Source organism: Myxine glutinosa, chromosome 12, assembly GCF_964187855.1.
Source record: "Myxine glutinosa chromosome 12, kmMyxGlut1.1, whole genome shotgun sequence".
NCBI lineage: Eukaryota > Metazoa > Chordata > Myxini > Myxiniformes > Myxinidae > Myxine > Myxine glutinosa.
Genome location: NC_136272.1, coordinates 54,261,756 through 54,281,915, shown reverse-complemented (window position 1 = coordinate 54,281,915; position 20,160 = coordinate 54,261,756). Strand labels below are relative to the sequence as shown.

Sequence of the window (20,160 nt, the reverse complement as noted above, 5' to 3'; positions counted from 1 at the left end):
GCCACTCCCAGAATGGGTGGAGCTATGGGTGGAGCTACTCTGCAAACCGAGTAAGCCACACCCCGGACAGACACCCAACAGATAGACAGACAGACAGACAGAATCATCTACGGCTATTATAATATAGATGATATATAATGACGCTCGATTTTGGTGCACTGTTCGTGCCTTCAACCCGTATGACAGCCGCACATGACACTTACAGTTTCAGTGTGCCCGAGGACTACGACTGACGACTGACGTGACGAGTGACGAGTGACTATCCGAAGGGTGGTTCTTCTTCTTCTTCTTCCTCTTGGGGTCAACTTCCTGGATCTGGAACGGGAAGTGATATTTTTTTCTTTTATTCTTTCCTTTACCCTGTGGATGGTCCATCGATTTTATATATAATTATAAACCGAAGGGTTTTATATATATATATATATATATATATATATATATATATATATAAGTCCTTAAGGGTCAACGAGATTATTTAAATATCCTTCAAAAAAACAACAACATTTCATTTTATGGTCGTTGAATGTGACGTCACGACAAGGAACGGTGGACGATTTCAAATGCATAAATTCGCTTTTCAGTGATTAATTATTGATTAATTGGTTTGGATTCAAAAGGGTGGAGGCCCGGGTGCCCGGGGCGTCCGCCCGGACGTCTTTAGCGTGAGGCTCATTTTCCGCGGCGCAACACCTGCGGGGGCCCAGGATCGAGGATTCGAACCTTTGCCGTTTACAGCTCTCGAGTCTCATCGTTGATACGTCATCGTGGCCCGCCTTAGCCCGGTGCACCACGACGCCTCCACCGATTGGAGTTCACTTAGAACATGCATTTAACCCCCATGTGATTAATCTAGTTAGGCAGCTTAGCAATAATTTCTGGGGGAACGACTTTACAAAACTACCATTTTTATTTTCGTGCTTATGGACCAAACTTTTACAAATAACACTGCATGTGATAGTCAGGTGGCTTAGCAACAATTTTTAGGCGTAATGTTACAAGCCGGACAAAAGTCCCAAATTTGGTATGGAGCTTCGTTTGGACCTATCAATTGATTTTAGCCTAGGAGCCATCCTGACCGTTTCAGATTTTCCAAGATGTTGGCCAAAATTCAAAATGCCACCAGCAAAACTGAAATATCATATATCTCTGGCTGTAGAAGTCACAGATAGACAAATGAGGTATCAAATCAGGGGTTTTTGAGGTCAGTGAAACTGATTCAGGGAAAGGTACATTTCATATGTCACTTATTTTCGAGATGACGTCCAAAATCCAATATGGCCACCAAGGAAAATCATACTATAATGCAAGGACTTGAAAAGTTTGTTCGCCTAAGGCTCAGGCATCGAAGGATGGATTAACTTGACACTTTGCACACCTATAGATATCGTTTTAGTGGGGCGGCTTAGCCCAAATATTCAAAAGAATTGTGCATTTTGTGATACAAGCACCAAATTTGGCACACTAGTAGACTATCATATTATGAAAAGATCTGGATATTGGGCCATCTCAGATTCAGAGATTTGATTTTTGCAAGATTTGCAGATTTTGCAAGCTGAGATTGCAACGCCAGGGACGGCCGACTCCTTCCTACGAGCTGCCCACGTCACCCGCACAAGAAGAGCTCATCAAATCACTGCAGCGGCACTGCACATCCTGCAACACCGTGCGTATGAACGCCACTGTATGACATATGCTGATGATGCAGAAGACCTGCCTGAGTTCGAAGACTGGTGTCACCAGAGAGGAGAAGACATTCCCAACTTTCAGTACTGGGCAACTGTGCTGGAACTAGAGATGTTGGTACTGGTCTACGTGCGTTCTCTGCGGCAGGCTTCATTCACGACGTACCTTGATGCCCTGACGGAACTGGTCCCATGGTTCCATGCCTTAGACCACACACACTATGCCAGGTGTGTCCCTGTTCACCTGAGGGACACGGTTGCACTCCCAATGAAGCACCCAGATGTAGCCAGAGAATTCAGGGCTGGCAACTTCACTGTACAGAAGACGAAGAAGGTGTTCTCTTCGATCCCAATCGAATCGAAATCTTGCAAAAATCAAATCTCTGAATCTGAGATGGCCCAATATCCAGATCTTTTCATAATATTGTTACAGACGCGGTTGTGGATGTTGGTCTACCGAGCGGTTTGGTATGACCGCGCCTGCACGTTTACCCGATTATACTCGAACGTTGACTAAGTCGCGCTATGCTAAATCAATGATGGAAAAGGACACAACGGCTGGGATTAAAATGACACGACACCAAGGGTTCAGTTCTCAAGACCTCCGGAGGAGGTTATAATATTGCGGAAGGTCAGATTACAGGAATGAGAGGGACAGCATAGAAAGACAGGCACTTAGACACACTCTTATATTAGCCCCGACAGACGACAGATAAACGGGACAAAACTGACTCACACGGGGATTGATGGCAAGGAAAGCGGGTAGTCGATGGCTCAAGGTGCACTCTTGGCTCAAGGACAGAATCGACCCGCTCCGGTCCAGAGATGCGGGAGGCCTCACTCAGCGCTCGAAGGTCGTGACTTGTCTTCTTCAGTCGGGGGCGCATCTCACGTCACGTCCGGTAAGTGGCTGCGTATATCCGGCGGGGAGTGACACGCCCTCGGCTCGTTAGCTCCGCCCCAGATGGAATCGGCCCGTTGCTTCTCATTGGGTGCGTGCGGGGGGGTTACCGGCTCCGCCCTTGACGAGGGGCTGACAGGGAGCCCCTTCGTGGTAACCCCGTCGGAGCGCATGGTCATGGCGGCTAACCGAGCCGGTGTGAGGACGCACACTCCCCCGCGCCGCGCCGCCCCCATCTCCACTGTTGTTGTAGTTGTTGTTGTTGTTGTTGTAGTTGTTGTTGTTGTTGTTGTTGTAGTTGTTGTAGTTGTTGTTGTTGTTGTTTCATGGGGAAGATGGGAGGAGGTAAGGGGAGGTCCTAAACTCACTACTGGTGCCATACGATCACATTCTGGTGCAACGAAGAGTCAGAATTAATGGAAACGAGTCCTTAACTGACATAGACTAAGAATAACTAGCAAGATGTCCCATAGTTGTCTACGTGAGATGCGGTGAACCTGGGCACGACATTTAATGGGGGAAAAAGGGGAAGGTCGGTTCTACAGAGTGTTATTTACAGGCAATGGGACTAGGGAATGGGGGATTGGGGATAGTTGGGGAGTATTGGGGAAATAGGGGAGTATTTACAAGCGGATATTGAGGCCAAGTCCCATATCCGCAACATTGCACCCTTCTCTACCCTCGGGGCGTCCCGACCCGATAAATTTTTACCTATTTTAGTGTGGCACTCAGATGTAGTTCCCTCTACTATTAACTCTACCCTGAGTGCGACAGTTTTACAGATATTCACAAATGAGTAAATATGTCCCCCTGCGACGTTGCACCCTTCTCCTCACAGAAACACACCCACAGGATAACCGAATCCGGAAAGAATTCGCAAACGAAACATACAGCCGGTAGGGAGCATTATTTACACAAGACTACGCTGATATTTACACTACGATCCAGGACCTGTTTTTGGAGGAACACATGCAGATGTTATGCATAGAGAGAGCACGCATGCCAGCATCGATACACCAACCCACGAGTGCTCTGTGGCCTTATGGCCTTTAATAATGTGCAGAGCACCCCTTCCAAGCATCAAAAGCACCACCCCATAACACAGTCAGCACCATCCGGTGCACCAATAAAGTGTTTATAAATCACCGGTGGTGTCGCAGCCGGCCGATGTTCTGCCGCTGGTCTTGCCTTCGTGTGGTGCACTTGGTGTTCTTGCCTCTTTCAAAAAAATAAAGAAAGGCGCCAACCGCGTCCATTTCTGTATTGTGGCCGTCAGGGGGCCAACTATAAGTGGTTCACCTTGTATGGCATAGGTGCCACGTTGACCCATAGGTCCATCCACGGGTGGTGCTTGGCCGCAAAAGAACTGCGGTCCATTGTGGGTGGCCACCAACATTGCGGTCCATATGGTGTATCGATCCAGGCAGCAAGCAGCGAAAGTGCAGGCCCACAACTGCGTAGCCAGCACCTCTCTCTCCTCTCTCTCTACCCCAAAGCCAGATCCTCAGAGGTGGGAGACAAAAGAAGCAGACAAGTGAGTAAGGTGGTAAGGGCGCAAAAGTGCACGCAATGTAAGGTAATGCACACTGGGGGCACATGGGAACCAGGTGAGACAGGTACGTTCCTACCGTACGCCCCCCCCCCCCCACCAGGTAACCTACATGGCCCCTCCCTTACCCCTTACTGTATCCACAAAACACAACACTACCCATAAACATCTACTTTACAAATCAACAAACGTCCCTACTGTCTTCCCCGTTCCTCCCATATACCAAATTCGTCTTCTCTCCCTCTTAACCAATCAAATTTGCCATTTTCAACTCATCAAAATTTGCCATTACCAATTCATCATCAGTCCCTCCTAGGGAGGGAGAGATGGAATCACCCCAATGTCTCATCCACGTCGTGATGCGTCTCACCAATCCACACAGCAATTCTCATTTCCTGCACACAGAACAAAGAAAACACAGGTGTGGAGTCATCATCATCACCACAGGTAAGTGGCTGCGTATGGTGCGACAGGTTCATCAATCCTAACTATTTCCTAAATGACTTTAACAACTTTACACTACCCGGGGTCTTTCTCCGGCCAAACCATTGGCCCTCTTACACTATGGGTTCTAAAAACCAATTCCCATTGGCCAAACTGTGGTGCTTTTCAATTTGGGGTCTCACTCCCCCGATTCATCTCCCGGTGCCCTCGCACAATTTCTGGGCTGTGGCGTGTACCTCTCCCAGTGGGTCTACCCACCTGCACACCTCCACCACTGCAGTTGCCTCCGAGCTTACCTGCTCCTTACCCTAACCTAACTACCTGGGGAAGGCCCTCTGGCGCTCTCCCCACTCGGTGCCCTCTCTGGCACTGGGCTGCCCGATCCACACCCGGGATCCTCAGGCACCCACTCACAACTATCGGCTCCCAGAGCCCACCTGCGGCCTCACCTGGCCGACATCCTCACAGTGGTGGAGTGCCCAACCAACTACACACACTAACAGGCTACACGCCCAGCCATTTCCACAACACTAATGCACCCATCCAAATACCATTCTGTCACCCGCACCACAGATGCCAATATCCAACCACAATTTACCTATACCCTCTACCTAACACTTACACTACCCGCCCCGGGTACTCGTGAAAGGGGTCCACTCTTCCCCCATCCACACCTTCGCACCATGCACACCACTCCGTACCAATTACTCCAACTCTCTCCACACACCTTTACTTGCACACCTGTGCTCTCACACCTGGTGCCACCTGCACCCTTCTCTCCCCAAGCGCATTCGCGCTGATCCACAACACTCACTACTCACACACTGCTCCACACACCTGTCCAGTTGCACACCTGTGCAATCACACCTGTTCAATTCTCACACAGCATCATCTCACCTAACTACTCCCCTCTGAAACTTGCGCTTCCCAGTCGTCCCTTTAAACTATTGCGCTCCCACGTCATTATCATCCACACTAATCTACCTGCGTCCCCACTACAGGTATCAGTCACTAACTAAACTTAACGTCACCTAATGTCATCTTCGCTAGATCCCTACAATATAACCTAACCCACCCGGGCTAGTTTTCACTGCCATCAACCCCATAAGCTATTGCGCATTTGCCCCCACCTATGGGAAGGGTGGCAGGGATGCCAGCCTTACCCACCGGGCCCATCGCTCACTACCAATTTCGCACATCAAATTTCAACAAATTAAAAATTTGCCAATCACTACCCATCATCTGCCAATCACTACTGCCAATCCCTTGCCAATCATCAAATTTTGTTTTTCTCTAATTTTGGGTCCAAAACACTAACCTCATCACCCAGTCTACTCACTAATGCCTCTCGATGCGCCAATTCCTGTCCAAAGCCCGGCTTCGTAAAGCCAAGCCATGAATGCGGGTTGTTCTGCGCCAGCGGCTGGATGCGTCCGGCATTCGGGGCAGGGACGGGGGCTTACCCGGGCCGAGATCCCACGCACCATCTCGGCGTGGAGCCATCCAATGTCCCGATCTCGACCTGCCGGAATGCCTCAACAAAAAGTGGTCGCCATGACGACCCTTTCTATCGGGCTGCCCGCTCCGCCTAGTGGAGCACGGACGCGGCCGTTCAAAGCGAGGCCCAGCACGCACCGAGGGCCCGATTCGGCTAAAAGTCGACCTAAACTCTACCCCGTCTAACGTCGATGCTTCACCTGGACGCTTACACCCCGCGGCCCGTTCCTTGCTCACACATCCAGCCGTTTCCATGCTCCTCGTACCTTTCCTTACACACCTCGGTACACCCATTCCACTCACAGCCTTGGTCACACACCTGACCACCGAACACTTTGGCACACATTCGTTGGTCGCACACCTCACCAACACACCTCTTCGCGCCCCCTCCTCTGTCACCTCCTCTGTGACAATCACAGGTGTGCTCTCATTCGCACACCCAACCACGTGCCTCACTACCAATTCCAGCGTGCATTCCCACTCACGCTCTACCATTCCAGATGTGCATCCTTCCATCCCAGGTGTACATCCTCGCTCACCTGTCACAACCAACTCACTCTCCTTGTCACTCTCACTACTCTCACCTCCATTCTTGACAGCGCACTCACCCTTACTCTTGACAGCGCACTCTTTCCTCATGCACCTGTCCGTCACACACCTTTCTCGCGCACACTCTCCCGTTACACCCTCTGTAACACTCACCACACCGCGCTTCCATGTGCTCCCTCGCACACGCGCTACGACCGACTCATTCTCGCCAGCACACTCACTCCTTGGCACGCACTTTTTCCTCACACACCCCAGAGTCGGACTTTCTCGCACACCTCCTTTTTCGCACACCAGACCTGTCGCACACTTCACCAACGGCCTCTCACGAACACCCGGGTCTATCTCGACCCCCAAGCTTCTTAAATCCCCTGGCGCATCATACGCACGACCATATTGGTCACCACTTACACCGGGTCCTCTTCCTTTTCGCTTCTCCTCCATCACCTGCGAATCCCTCATCCGGTTAATGAGCACATCATCACGATCCAAACACAGACTTTGGACCAATTCTTTTAACTCCTCTTTTATCTCATTCTTATCCTCTCTCCGTCGCTTCTTAATTTCGCTCACCCCTTCTTCCACTTCTTCTAATTTCTGCTTCACCTCTTTTATTCCCCGGTACGTCTCCTCAAGCTCGTCCTCTAAGGCTACCTTGACCGTTTCCAGGTGCGTCCTCACCTGCCGGTCCTTCGTCTCCATTACCTCTACCACCTCGTCCAACCTCGCTGTCAGTCCCTCACGTACCATCTGACATTCCCTCTTTGTCGCTATTAAGTCGTTTTTTATGTCGTTTTGTGTCGCTTTTAAACCTCCTAATACCGCAGTGTTCCTTTGAACCTGCTCCGTTAGTCCTTTTTGTCCCTCCGTCAGCTGTTCCACCTCCTGCGTCAGGTCCTCTATGCCCCCTTGTAACTTTACAGTCCCCTTTCTCACATCCTTCTCCATGTGCTCCTTACAGTGCCTCACCTCCTCGCGCACTCCTCCGACCTCCTCACTCACTCCTCTTCTGATCTCCTCTCCCATCACTTGCATCTCCTGCCCAGATGCCACCCTCATCTGCTCCATTTCCTCCCTGTGAGCATCCAGTTTAGTTTCTACCCCCATTCTGACCCCCTCTATCTGCTGCTCCATTTGTTTAACTTCCCTTTCCGCTTGGTCCCTCATGTCCCTCAATTTGCCTTCCATACTGTTTTCTAACCCTATTAACCCATTTCTCACCTCTTTTATCCCGTTGTCTAACCCCTCAAAATTATTGTCTAACTTCCCAAATTTCTTGTCTAACTCCTTAAAATTATTGTCTAACCCCTCTCCGGTACCCCTCGCTTCGTCCCTCATTACCCCTATTTTGCCCTCCAATCGCTCACCCTGAGCATCCATCCGGTTCCCCATTACCCCCAATTGCTCATTCTGAGCCTCCATCCGGTTCCCCATTTGTCCCATACTGCTTTTCAAACCTCTAATTTGGTCTCCCAATTGCTCACCCATTTGTTCCATAAGGGCCCTCATTTGCAGGAGGAAAAGGTTCGAATCCACCAGGGGCGCTGCCACGGTCGCGGGCGCGGTGACCAGCGAGGCGCCATTTTGCGCCCCCGCAACGTCGGGCGCAACGACGCTATTTTGTGCGTCTGCTACCCTCGCTGCTTCGCACTCCTCGCGTCCCTCAATTTGGTCCTGGACCGACCCTGCCTCACTCTCCCCTACCGGACCCCAGCTGTCTTGATCCGCCATAGCGCGACTTTCAAAATTCGGGTTTTTATTTCCGTAAAACAAATCAAATTTCGTCGTTATAATTTCGAGCGCGGGAAACGCGCTCCGGATCGAATTCTACCTCCCAACACCAATTGTTACCCTAGTGGTACAATTGGTGTTCCAAAATTTGGGCCTAATAAATTTAGTCCCAGGTTCGAATCCGACACTCCTGACACCAATTGTTACAGACGCGGTTGTGGATGTTGGTCTACCGAGCGGTTTGGTATGACCGCGCCTGCACGTTTACCCGATTATACTCGAACGTTGACTAAGTCGCGCTATGCTAAATCAATGATGGAAAAGGACACAACGGCTGGGATTAAAATGACACGACACCAAGGGTTCAGTTCTCAAGACCTCCGGAAGAGGTTATAATATTGCGGAAGGTCAGATTACAGGAATGAGAGGGACAGCATAGAAAGACAGGCACTTAGACACACTCTTATATTAGCCCCGACAGACGACAGATAAACGGGACAAAACTGACTCACACGGGGATTGATGGCAAGGAAAGCGGGTAGTCGATGGCTCAAGGTGCACTCTTGGCTCAAGGACAGAATCGACCCGCTCCGGTCCAGAGATGCGGGAGGCCTCACTCAGCGCTCGAAGGTCGTGACTTGTCTTCTTCAGTCGGGGGCGCATCTCACGTCACGTCCGGTAAGTGGCTGCGTATATCCGGCGGGGAGTGACACGCCCTCGGCTCGTTAGCTCCGCCCCAGATGGAATCGGCCCGTTGCTTCTCATTGGGTGCGTGCGGGGGGGTTACCGGCTCCGCCCTTGACGAGGGGCTGACAGGGAGCCCCTTCGTGGTAACCCCGTCGGAGCGCATGGTCATGGCGGCTAACCGAGCCGGTGTGAGGACGCACACTCCCCCGCGCCGCGCCGCCCCCATCTCCACTGTTGTTGTAGTTGTAGTTGTAGTTGTTGTTGTTGTTGTTGTAGTTGTTGTTGTAGTTGTTGTAGTTGTTGTTGTTGTTTCATGGGGAAGATGGGAGGAGGTAAGGGGAGGTCCTAAACTCACTACTGGTGCCATACGATCACAATTTCGTGCAACGAAGAGTCAGAATTAATGGAAACGAGTCCTTAACTGACATAGACTAAGAATAACTAGCAAGATGTCCTATAGTTGTCTACGTGAGATGCGGTGAACCTGGGCACGACATTTAATGGGGGAAAAAGGGGTAGGTCGGTTCTACAGAGTGTTATTTACAGGCAATGGGACTAGGGAATGGGGGATTGGGGATAGTTGGGGAGTATTGGGGAAATAGGGGAGTATTTACAAGCGGATATTGAGGCCAAGTCCCATATCTGCAACAATATGATAGTCTACTAGTGTACCAAATTTGGTGCTTGTATCACAAAATGCACAACAGGTTTGCTATGCTGCTACACTATAAGATATATTACTTTTTCGTTTGATGACAGTCGTCACAAAAACGTCAACAATGATGCCGACATATATTTCTTCGTTTTTATTTCATTCAACATTAGCCGGAAGTAAAATATGTTTCAGGAAATTACCGAGAGATATTTCTTCGTTTTTTTTATTAGTTATGTGCGCATACACTTTAAATAGGTTTATTTGAAATCTTTAATTTTCCACAATATAATTTACTTGCCATTTATCATTTGATGATTACGAGACACTTCCTCTTGAGGATAGTGACAATTCATGCGCTGCGTGGAAACTTCTATTTCCAAAATGAATGAGACGATCGATGAAGAATGCACACTTGAACAGGATGTAGCAAGAAAGCGAATGAGACGGGCGAACGAGTGCGTCGACGAACGTCAATGCAAACTTGCGGGGTCACCCGTGGGAATCCCACGGGCATGGATGTGTGTGACATTTCGACATATTGAGTTAGATGCTGCACATTCATTTTTACAAAATGGTTACTGGCAAGTCATCAGATCCAGAAATGGTGTAATGAACACAATTTATTTACGCGCAAGCAAGAAAGCAAGACGGCCCGATTTCCGATTCCGACGGGCGAGACGGGCCGACGGGCGAGACGGGCCGATTTGGAGCAAGAAAAAGAACGAGACGGGAGAAAAACGAGAGAAACGAGACGGGGAAAGCCGATTGGAGAGGCGAGTGAGGAGCGATGGGAGAGGCGAGTGAGGAGCGATGGGAGAGGCGAGTGAGGAGCGATGGGAGAGGCGAGTGAGGAGCGATTGGAGAGGCGAGTGAGGAGCGATTGGAGAGGCGAGTGAGGAGCGATTGGAGAGGCGAGTGAGGAGCGATTGGAGAGGCGAGTGAGGAGCGATTGGAGAGGAGAGTGAGGGTTTGGAGAGGAGAGGTGTGTGAGGGATTGGAGAGGTGAGGGATTGGAGAGGAGAGGAATGTGAGGGATTGGAGAGGAGAGGAGTGCTAGGTGGAGAGAGGAGAGTGTCAGGTGGAGAGAGGAGAGTGTCAGGTGGAGAGAGGAGAGTGTCAGGTGGAGAGAGGAGAGTGTCAGGTGGAGAGGAGTGAGGGGCCACATATTATGTGAAAGAAATAAATTGTGTTCATTGCACCATTTCTGGATCTGATGAATTGCCAGTAACCATTTTGAATGTGCAGCATCTAACTCAATATGTCGAAATGTCCCACGGGTGACCCCACTATATTTCTTCGTTTTTATTTCATTCAACATTATTATCCGGAAGTAAAGGTTCACATGTTCATTTCACGTGTGCAAAAACAAACTCCATTTCACGTGTGCATGGACATGAAACACAGACGGGAAATTGCTAAGAGATATTTCGTTCGAAGCAATTCTACACCGCCCAAATAAAATATTTCACCGATACACCGAGCGAATTTCAGCGAATTTCAGCGAATTTCACCGAGTTTCAGGAAATTACCCAGAGATATTTCTTCGTTTTTATTTCATTAGTTACTAGCAGAAGTACTCAGCGTTGCCGGGCGGGGGAGGGGGGAAGGGCACGTACACTTTAAACATGTATATACATGTGGGATGTGGGATATATACATGTGGGACGTGTGTGTGTGTGCGTGTGCGTGTGTGTGTGTGTGTGTGTGTGTGTGTGTGTGTGTGTGTGTGTGTGTGTATGTGTGTGTGGGGGTGTACATGTGTGTATGTGTATATGTGTATGTGTGTGCATGTGTGTCGGTGTACATGTGTGTGTACACATGTGTATGTGTGTGTATATATGTGTCTATGTGTATATATGTGTGTGTCTGTATGTGTATATATATATATATATATATATATATATATATATATATATATATATATATATATATATATGTCAGCCATTAGGGTTTAAACCCCATGACTCAATTGAGTATAACATCTGAAATTATATATCGTGCTTCAAAAAACTGATTTGAACTCAGCTGCAGGCAGAGGCGAGTGGACAAAAAGTGGTTTCGAGGCTCGACGTGCAGGGTGGATCCTTAGCCTAGTAAATTAGTCCTTGAATTATGTGCCAAACAGTAGATAAAATGTTCGCGACCCACGTACAGGAAAACATGGCGCCAAATGCCTCCTTCACGAAGGGAATAATTAATTATATATCTTTGTAGTTTCAGTATGTCTCCTAAAGCAAGGACGTAACCTAACACCTCGGAAGAAATATAGACATTACATATACTTGATTGTAATGGTATTCGGCATGTGTATCCAATCATTCATCTACCATTTAGCCTAGTGTATAAGAATATTTACTTCGGCCTGCGCTCGGGTCTGATATGTTTAGATAGATAGCCAAAAAAAGCGTAGCCTATCATTATGCTTACATCTTGTTGTCTAAATTTGACCTTCTGTAGGACGGGACAATGGGAGATGTTGTCCTTATGGCCTTGTATTGCTATGTTTTTAGCGCAGATTCTTGTCTAATATTTTGCTATAAATGAAATGCCTTTCCACTTATTTTTCAGCGAGTGTCTTGAGGAATTGTCCGCTGCGTGTAGGCGGTACATTCTCTAGCCTCGCTCCACACGTGTGTATATAATCGATTTTATTAAACATTGTTGCTCTTCTTCCTCTGATTCTTCTTCTTCTTCCTTCCCTTGAGGTCTCGATCTCGACAATTTTGGTGTCAGAAGTGGGATACATCCAAGTGTGCAGACGAGGTGGATCCTCACGTTCCAGGTCGGGAGGGAGGCCTGCCGGCATCTAATTTGGTGGGTACGCATTTTTGCACCTCGAAATTGAAGCCTCCCGCCTTGCTTTGGACACGTGTGGACCTCTGTCGGCTGTACCACCTGGCTTGCATTCCGAACCAAATTTAGTTTAAACCAGAGCAGCAGTGGGTAATGAATCGATTATACAGGGCGCCCGGGATAAGGAGGTAAGGTAAGCTTCCTGCGTGGGAAGCAGGTAGACCCATATGTGGGTGATAGATAATAGGTATTAAGTTACTCCGGCGTGAGAACTGCGTTTAAGGTTAGGAATCGGGGGGCGACCCGATCTTAGGACTACCAGGAGGGACTAGCCCAAGAAAGGTAGAATAATGAGTATTTTAAGTTAAGCTACGCACTGGATGTGTTAGAGTTCACAGGTAAGTAGGATTGAAGTGTGCATGAGTGTGCATGAATTTATACTGTATTGTATGGAGAATGAAAGGTCAGTCACATGGTATTTGAGTATAAGGGAATGAATGATCTGTCATTGCAGCGTGTATTTGTGTTTATTGTGTGTGTGTCATTGATGTGTGTCATTGACTGACAAGGGATTCCCCAAATTGCCTGCGGGCGTTGGGCAATCCGGATGAGTAAAATTGACAGGGAATAATGAGAATGTTATGGAGAGCATGTGTAGACAGGGCTTTAAAACAAGTGTTCAATTACATCCCCACATTAACGGCTCTCCAGATGTAGCAAGGGAGAATGGGAGTGAAAGTCAAAAATAATAGGCTGTCAACCGACAGGGTGTTTATTCAACGGCATGGCCGGGGCTTGTATTTGGCCGACGTGGGATGACAGAATGCGTTGAATGAAGGCAAGAATGACATGTGATGCGGACGTGAGTCCAATCGGAAGGATGGATGGTTATGGTTTCACCCGGTCCGTTTATCTGTCTGTCTGTCCGGACACAGAGCTCTTGGGGAGAGCCAGAATGGGTTGGGTTGACCAAGATGAATGTGGACAATATATTAATTGTTTATATTAATCTATTAATCTCTGTATATTAATCTGTAAAAATATATTAATCTCTGTGTGTGTGTGTCCGTATTTATCTGGCTTTCTGGCTGTCTATGGAGTCATGTCTCTGAACACTGATTTTGAGGGAGTTGCTGGTGCGGACCAAAGCGGTGTCCGCGGTATCTACTGGGGGTCGAATGTCACTCCCTCAGTGTCTGCGAACTTGTCGTTCGGCAGTGTCGAAAGACAGGTTCGATTGTCGGTCTATCTGCTTGATTTTCGGGTCTCACTCTGAGTATATGGCATATACTCTGAGTATATGGTCGTTTTCTGTTTTGTGCTTTAATGGTGGTTGATTTGACTTCCCTGAAAGGGGGACAATAAATATTTGGTGTTAGCTGTTGTCATTTCGGATGTTTGCAGTTGTAATGTGGAGCCAGTTTGTCTGTCCAACTGGGTGTGTCTGACTGCGTCTGCAGATTTGGATCAAGGAGGAGCAGTTTCTGCGGCGTTTGTTATGATGTTGAATGTCATTCACTGTGTCTGCTGACGTGTCGTGTGACTATGGTGACTATGATGGTGTGTCCTGGCGGGAAGAATCGTGGCAGCCTACAGATTTGAATGGAATGGCCTCTGTGAGACCATCCTGTTAGTACGTTGGGGGTTCGTCTGTCTGTCTGTCTGTGAATGGAAATTGAACTGGACTTCGACAGAAGGCAGGTGGGTGGTCACCTGCTGTAAATTGTGGTGGAACATTTGTGACGTTCCCTAATACGAGGGGACGAATTGGTTTGTAAATGTGTTGTGCAGGTACTTTTTCTGTAGGTAGCCAAATTCTATTGTTGTCAAGTCTCATGTAACCTTGGTTAACGTATATCTACGGACAAGAGCTGCACTTTATTTTAGTAAGTGACTGGGAAAGTTTGTTTTAAAAGGTGCCAGCGGAGTTGTTTAGAGTTATGGAGGTCACAACTCGCTGGAACCTCTTTGTTTATGTTTGGCTGACTTACATTGACTAGTGTATGAGGAAAGGGGGACTGAAAATGCTTTGATTTTTTCGTGGATTGACCATTGGGCATGTTTAGGATTTAATAGAGTGGTGGAGTTCTGTGAAATATGATGACGTTGTCTTGTGGACACTTTGTGAGTGACTAGACACGTGCCTGGAAGGGGAAATTGTATTCATAACTCATGTGGGTTGTGTCTGAAGAAAAGGTTTAAAGTAAGTGTGAAGAAGGTCATGGAAAGTGCGAAGATGTTAAAGGAAAGTCTAATTAGATGGATCATTTGTCAATGACAAGTGACTTTGCAAGGTTTGCTAAGAAAGGGAGGGGAAAAGATTATAAAAGTTGATGGAAAAGACGGGAAATAAAGAAAAGTGGTTAGTTATGGACTGTTGTTTTGTGATAAGAAGGTGATTGGGGGCTGGTGAAGATTGGATCACGGCTCTGCAGACCAGGTGAACAGAACTCCACCAGGAGTGGGTATATGGGAATCACACCAATTAAATTATTGCTCAAAGGGAGGTGATAGAGCAAAATAAAAAAGATTGTCATGTGGACCGCAAGGCTAACCCCGCTCTTGCAGGGAAATGGTTTTGGGAGGCTAGTTATTTTTCAGATAATTTTTCCAGTGGGTTTATACTGATGTGAAATTCGCGTATCTAGGAAGGAAAGGAAAAAATTGTCCAGGTATTGATAGGATAACAGTGAAATTTTGAAGTGAAGTGAAGGATAACAGTGAAGAGTTAGTGTGTTCGTTGCGATTTTTGGGAATGGCAGGGTACTGTCGTACATGGATGATGGACCGACTGCGGAAAACGCGAGTAAGGCGTCGATACAATGTTGAATACCGAACGGTCCATGTGTTGGACAACAATGAAGGGTTCATAATTAATTTGGCACCTCAAGACAGACGTTCCGACATCCGCACCTACAGAGTTCGATGTAATACAATTACAAGCCGCGGCCTCAAACGTAGAACATCAAAAATTGGATTAAATTGGGAGCTCAGTGCCCCGCGGAAGGACAAATGTGGACGATTAATGACAAACCCGTGGCACCGCGAGCTTTATTGCCATGGTTGGCACGCATGGCGCATTCAAATGGCCATGTGTGCCATAGGGGGGTGAGGTGATGAGGCAGGTCACTTCCACCTGGGCAGCACCAGGCCTTTCGACTGTGGTTACCATGGTCTGTCGCTCGTGCGCTATATGTCAACGGCATCAGCCAACAACGGATATGGCAGCACTTGAATTACCTATCATGGATGACATGTTTTTTAAAGTTTTGCATAGATCCCTCCCATGTGGCACGCAGCATACATGAACGCGTTCGGGAGGCCCTACCGGAGCCAACAAGCAAGCCTATCCACACCGTCGAGGCAGGAGATTACGTGCTGGTGAAGCATTTCACCCGTAAGACTGCGCTCGAACCAAGATGGACGGGGCCACCAAGTTCTTCTGATCACACCAACAGCGGTGTTTTGGTGAGGGCAAGTCGTCCTGGGTACATGCCACACATTGTAAGTTGGCCATACCCACAAACACAGACACCTCAAACGCACCACCACAGATCGAGGATGCTGCACCACCGCCTGTTAGGGGTGGCAATCACACTTAGTTTAATTTACAGCTTTGCCAGCACTGGGGACACGAGGGCATGGGCGAACACGGAGACATATGTATATGGCGACCAAACTGTTAAGGTCTACCGGCAGAGAGTTATCTGGGGTCAGAGGATAAATATACCCTGCTGCCATGTAAAGGAAGACGTATGGACACGGATAATGTGGAGGGTGTTGTACACAGACTCACATGGAAGGAAGACAGGTTTTGCTGCCCTCAGTCGTTTGAAGCAAGCGCCACGACAAGGCGGCGCACCAATAGTAAACATGGCCAGGCCGGGTTACAAATGGGGAAAGGACTCGAACAATTTAACCACGCATGTATTACTGAACAGCGGCACTACTCTATTACTACAATGTGAATTCATGACCTCCCCCTACGATGATAGGCCACCATGCATTTCACACATATTAATTCCGCACCCACGGATCGAAAGCAGGAAAAAGCCAAAGGAAAATACGTATTGGACAGTGACCCGTGCAATGGCGAAGGTACAGAACCGATCACGTTGTTGGATGTGTATGCATTTTCCCCACACCAGTACGACAGGGATAGAAATGGTAGTGCTACCCCTGTCCCTACGAGATATGTGCTCAGGACCCTTGCGTACCCCATGTCTGACCACAACCTTGGAACTGATAGGCCCAAAATCGCAGGCAGTGTGTTCCCGGGAGTTTCGATATACCCCACCCATTAAGCAGGCTTTGTTAGACAAACCACCTGATCCAGTCTGGGTGACAGAGCAAAAGGGACGGGTGTGTCTTATAGGAAAGGGACACGTTCAGATGGGAACCTCGGAATGTACCCATACCCTGCCATCCGACACCAGATGGAGAGAAAAGGAAGGCCCCCTTGTAATAACCATAGATGACCAAGCCCAGCATAACGTAACCAAGCTAACCATATCTTGGGGGACACCAAGCGCCACCCGCGTTGAGATCGGTAAATGCATGGCCTCGGCCCTTATCCCACCCCATGGAGTAATGTTTATTTGCGGAAATAAAGCATATCCATACCTACCCGAACAGTGGGGAGGGACTTGTTATCTGGGATCCATTTTTCCCAAGGTAAATTTGGTAGATCATTTTAATGAAACAGGGTACACCCCTACCCACGAGAGGAAGAAACGATTCTCTCTTTGGAACCCGGATGGAACAGTAAGACTGGACGGACGCTGGTGGCAGGTCCTATTAGGAGCATTTTTTCCCCAAGCGGGAGTGACTATGAATGATTGGCGAATAGATAGTCTCGCATTAGTAATGGAACGAATTGGAAACGAAACCCGAATCGCGGAACTACAATTGGAAGACGAATTAGTGCATATGCGAACAATGGTGATGCAGAATCGAGTGGCTTTGGATATGTTGTTAGCAGAAAAGGGAGGAGTATGTGGGGTTATTGATGGAAAATGTTGCACATATATCCCAGATCACTCGGAAGGCATAGAGGCCTCAATCAGTCGGCTCAAGGCCGCGACCCAGGGTCTCACGGATAGCCGAAAGGAAAGGGAAGAAGCCAATAATGTATGGTCCAGCATATCAGCCTGGTTCAGAGGATGGACAGGGGTCATTGTAAAATGGCTATTGACAGGCCTGGCCATAATCGTGGGAATCGTACTCACCGTGATTATAATGAAATCGCTAATCATGATTTGTGTGAGAAAATGTTTCACAGGATGGACCCCACCCACCACCACCAATGCGATGTTACTTTCACTATACGGGAAGGATCCAAAGGCCATTGGTGAACCGGCCAACTCTATCGTCTCGGACCCCCACGATTGGGTTGATGGCCTCGACGTTTCGTGGCAGGAGGATGTGGCTTTAGGGATCTATGATTCCTGGCTTGAAATCAATGAACCTATTGATGCTTGGGATTCTGATAATGATTATGATTTTAGTTGGGATGATTTAACCTGTAATTTAGAAAGTGTAGGTTCTTTTAAAAGTTATTGCTATTATACCAGCAGTGAGGAGCGGATGGCAAACATGTATCTGGGATATCCGGAAGAACCACCCTCACCACCACTTACACCACCTGTAACAACCACTTTGGGATCGTCTCAGCTCAAAACACCCAACACTTTGAATACTGACGTTGACACAGACTATGAGGAGATGGATATTGGTGATGACGAATGTGCCTCCTTGTCTTTCACAGAGCAATCACATGTACAAAGCTTGATGGCATTGGACGTCGATTGTTTGCCCTGATTCGCGAGGACCTCACTTGCATAAAGAGGGCCCCTTAATCTGGCTGGCAACTGGGTCGCACCTATGCCGCAGCGAGGGTGGATTCGGAATCTGGCGGGCGGCAGCAATCTCTTAAACCAGGCGCCGTCGTCGCGAATCATGGCTAACAATTTATGCGTTGAATGTTAGACGGCCAGTTAGGGCCGATATCTTTCTTGAGCATGCGTGACGCTATGTCGTGCCTAGCATGTGACTAATTGGGATGCTAATCACTTTGTATACGGTGTCTTTCCAAGGAGTTGTCTTGTAAAGACAAAGGGAGGAACTGTCAGCCATTAGGGTTTAAACCCCATGACTCAATTGAGTATAACATCTGAAATTATATATCGTGCTTCAAAAAACTGATTTGAACTCAGCTGCAGGCAGAGGCGAGTGGACAAAAAGTGGTTTCGAGGCTCGACGTGCAGGGTGGATCCTTAGCCTAGTAAATTAGTCCTTGAATTATGTGCCAAACAGTAGATAAAATGTTCGCGACCCACGTACAGGAAAACATGGCGCCAAATGCCTCCTTCACGAAGGGAATAATTAATTATATATCTTTGTAGTTTCAGTATGTCTCCTAAAGCAAGGACGTAACCTAACACCTCGGAAGAAATATAGACATTACATATACTTGATTGTAATGGTATTCGGCATGTGTATCCAATCATTCATCTACCATTTAGCCTAGTGTATAAGAATATTTACTTCGGCCTGCGCTCGGGTCTGATATGTTTAGATAGATAGCCAAAAAAAGCGTAGCCTATCATTATGCTTACATCTTGTTGTCTAAATTTGACCTTCTGTAGGACGGGACAATGGGAGATGTTGTCCTTATGGCCTTGTATTGCTATGTTTTTAGCGCAGATTCTTGTCTAATATTTTGCTATAAATGAAATGCCTTTCCACTTATTTTTCAGCGAGTGTCTTGAGGAATTGTCCGCTGCGTGTAGGCGGTACATTCTCTAGCCTCGCTCCACACGTGTGTATATAATCGATTTTATTAAACATTGTTGCTCTTCTTCCTCTGATTCTTCTTCTTCTTCCTTCCCTTGAGGTCTCGATCTCGACATATATATATATATATATATGTGTGTGGGTGTACATGTGTGTGTACGTGTGTGTGTATGTATGTATATGTGTATGCATGTGTGTGTGTATGTGTATGCATGTGTGTGTGTGTGTCTGTGTGTGTGTATGTGTATATGTGTATGTGTCTGTGTGTGTATATGTGTATGTGTGTGTATCCATATGTGTATGTGTATATGTGTGTATGTGTATATGCATGTGTCGGTGTACATGTGTGTGTACGTGTGCGTGCATGTGTGTGTGTGTGTGTATGTGTATGTGTGTATATATATGTGTGTGTATGTGTATGTGTATATGTGTGTCGGTGTACGTGTGTGTGTGTGTGTGTGTGTGTGTGTGTGTGTGTGTGTGTGTGTGTGTGTGTGTGTGTGTGTGTGTGTGTGTGTGTGTGAATAAGAGAGAGACCGAATGGTGAGATACAGAAATGAAAAAACGAGGTGTGTGTGTGTGTGTGTGTTATTGTGAAACAGGTGCAGCATCCAACTCAATATGTCGAAATGTCACACACGTCCATGCCCGTGGGATTCCCACGGGTGACCCCACTAGTATATATATACTAGCTTGGCTCGGCTCGCCGAGTGTCGTTACTGAGGAACAGGCTCTTATTTTAGCTGAGGATAATGACTGCACCTGAGTTGCTGTGTTGTCATGATTTACACCAATCATAATACTGTTACAGACGTGGCTTAGATGTTAGTTTACCGAGCGGTTTTGGTATGACCACGTCTGCACAAGTTACCGATTATAC

The 20,160-nt window shown here is 47.6% G+C and overlaps 2 protein-coding genes across 2 annotated transcripts in view; one reads left to right on the top strand and one right to left on the bottom strand.

Annotated features, from left to right (window-relative positions):
• The window catches only part of LOC144888525 (uncharacterized), a 416,118-nt gene that overhangs the window by 390,660 nt on the left and 5,298 nt on the right, over positions 1 to 20,160 (bottom strand). The gene's annotated exons all lie outside the window — the stretch shown is intronic.
• LOC144888456 (uncharacterized) lies at positions 138 to 19,354 on the top strand. Its single transcript, XM_078766372.1, has 3 exons — positions 138 to 210; positions 12,398 to 12,506; positions 15,785 to 19,354. Exons 1-3 carry the CDS (start codon positions 138 to 140, stop codon positions 18,303 to 18,305), a joined length of 2,703 nt encoding a protein of 900 aa, XP_078622498.1. The 3' UTR covers positions 18,306 to 19,354.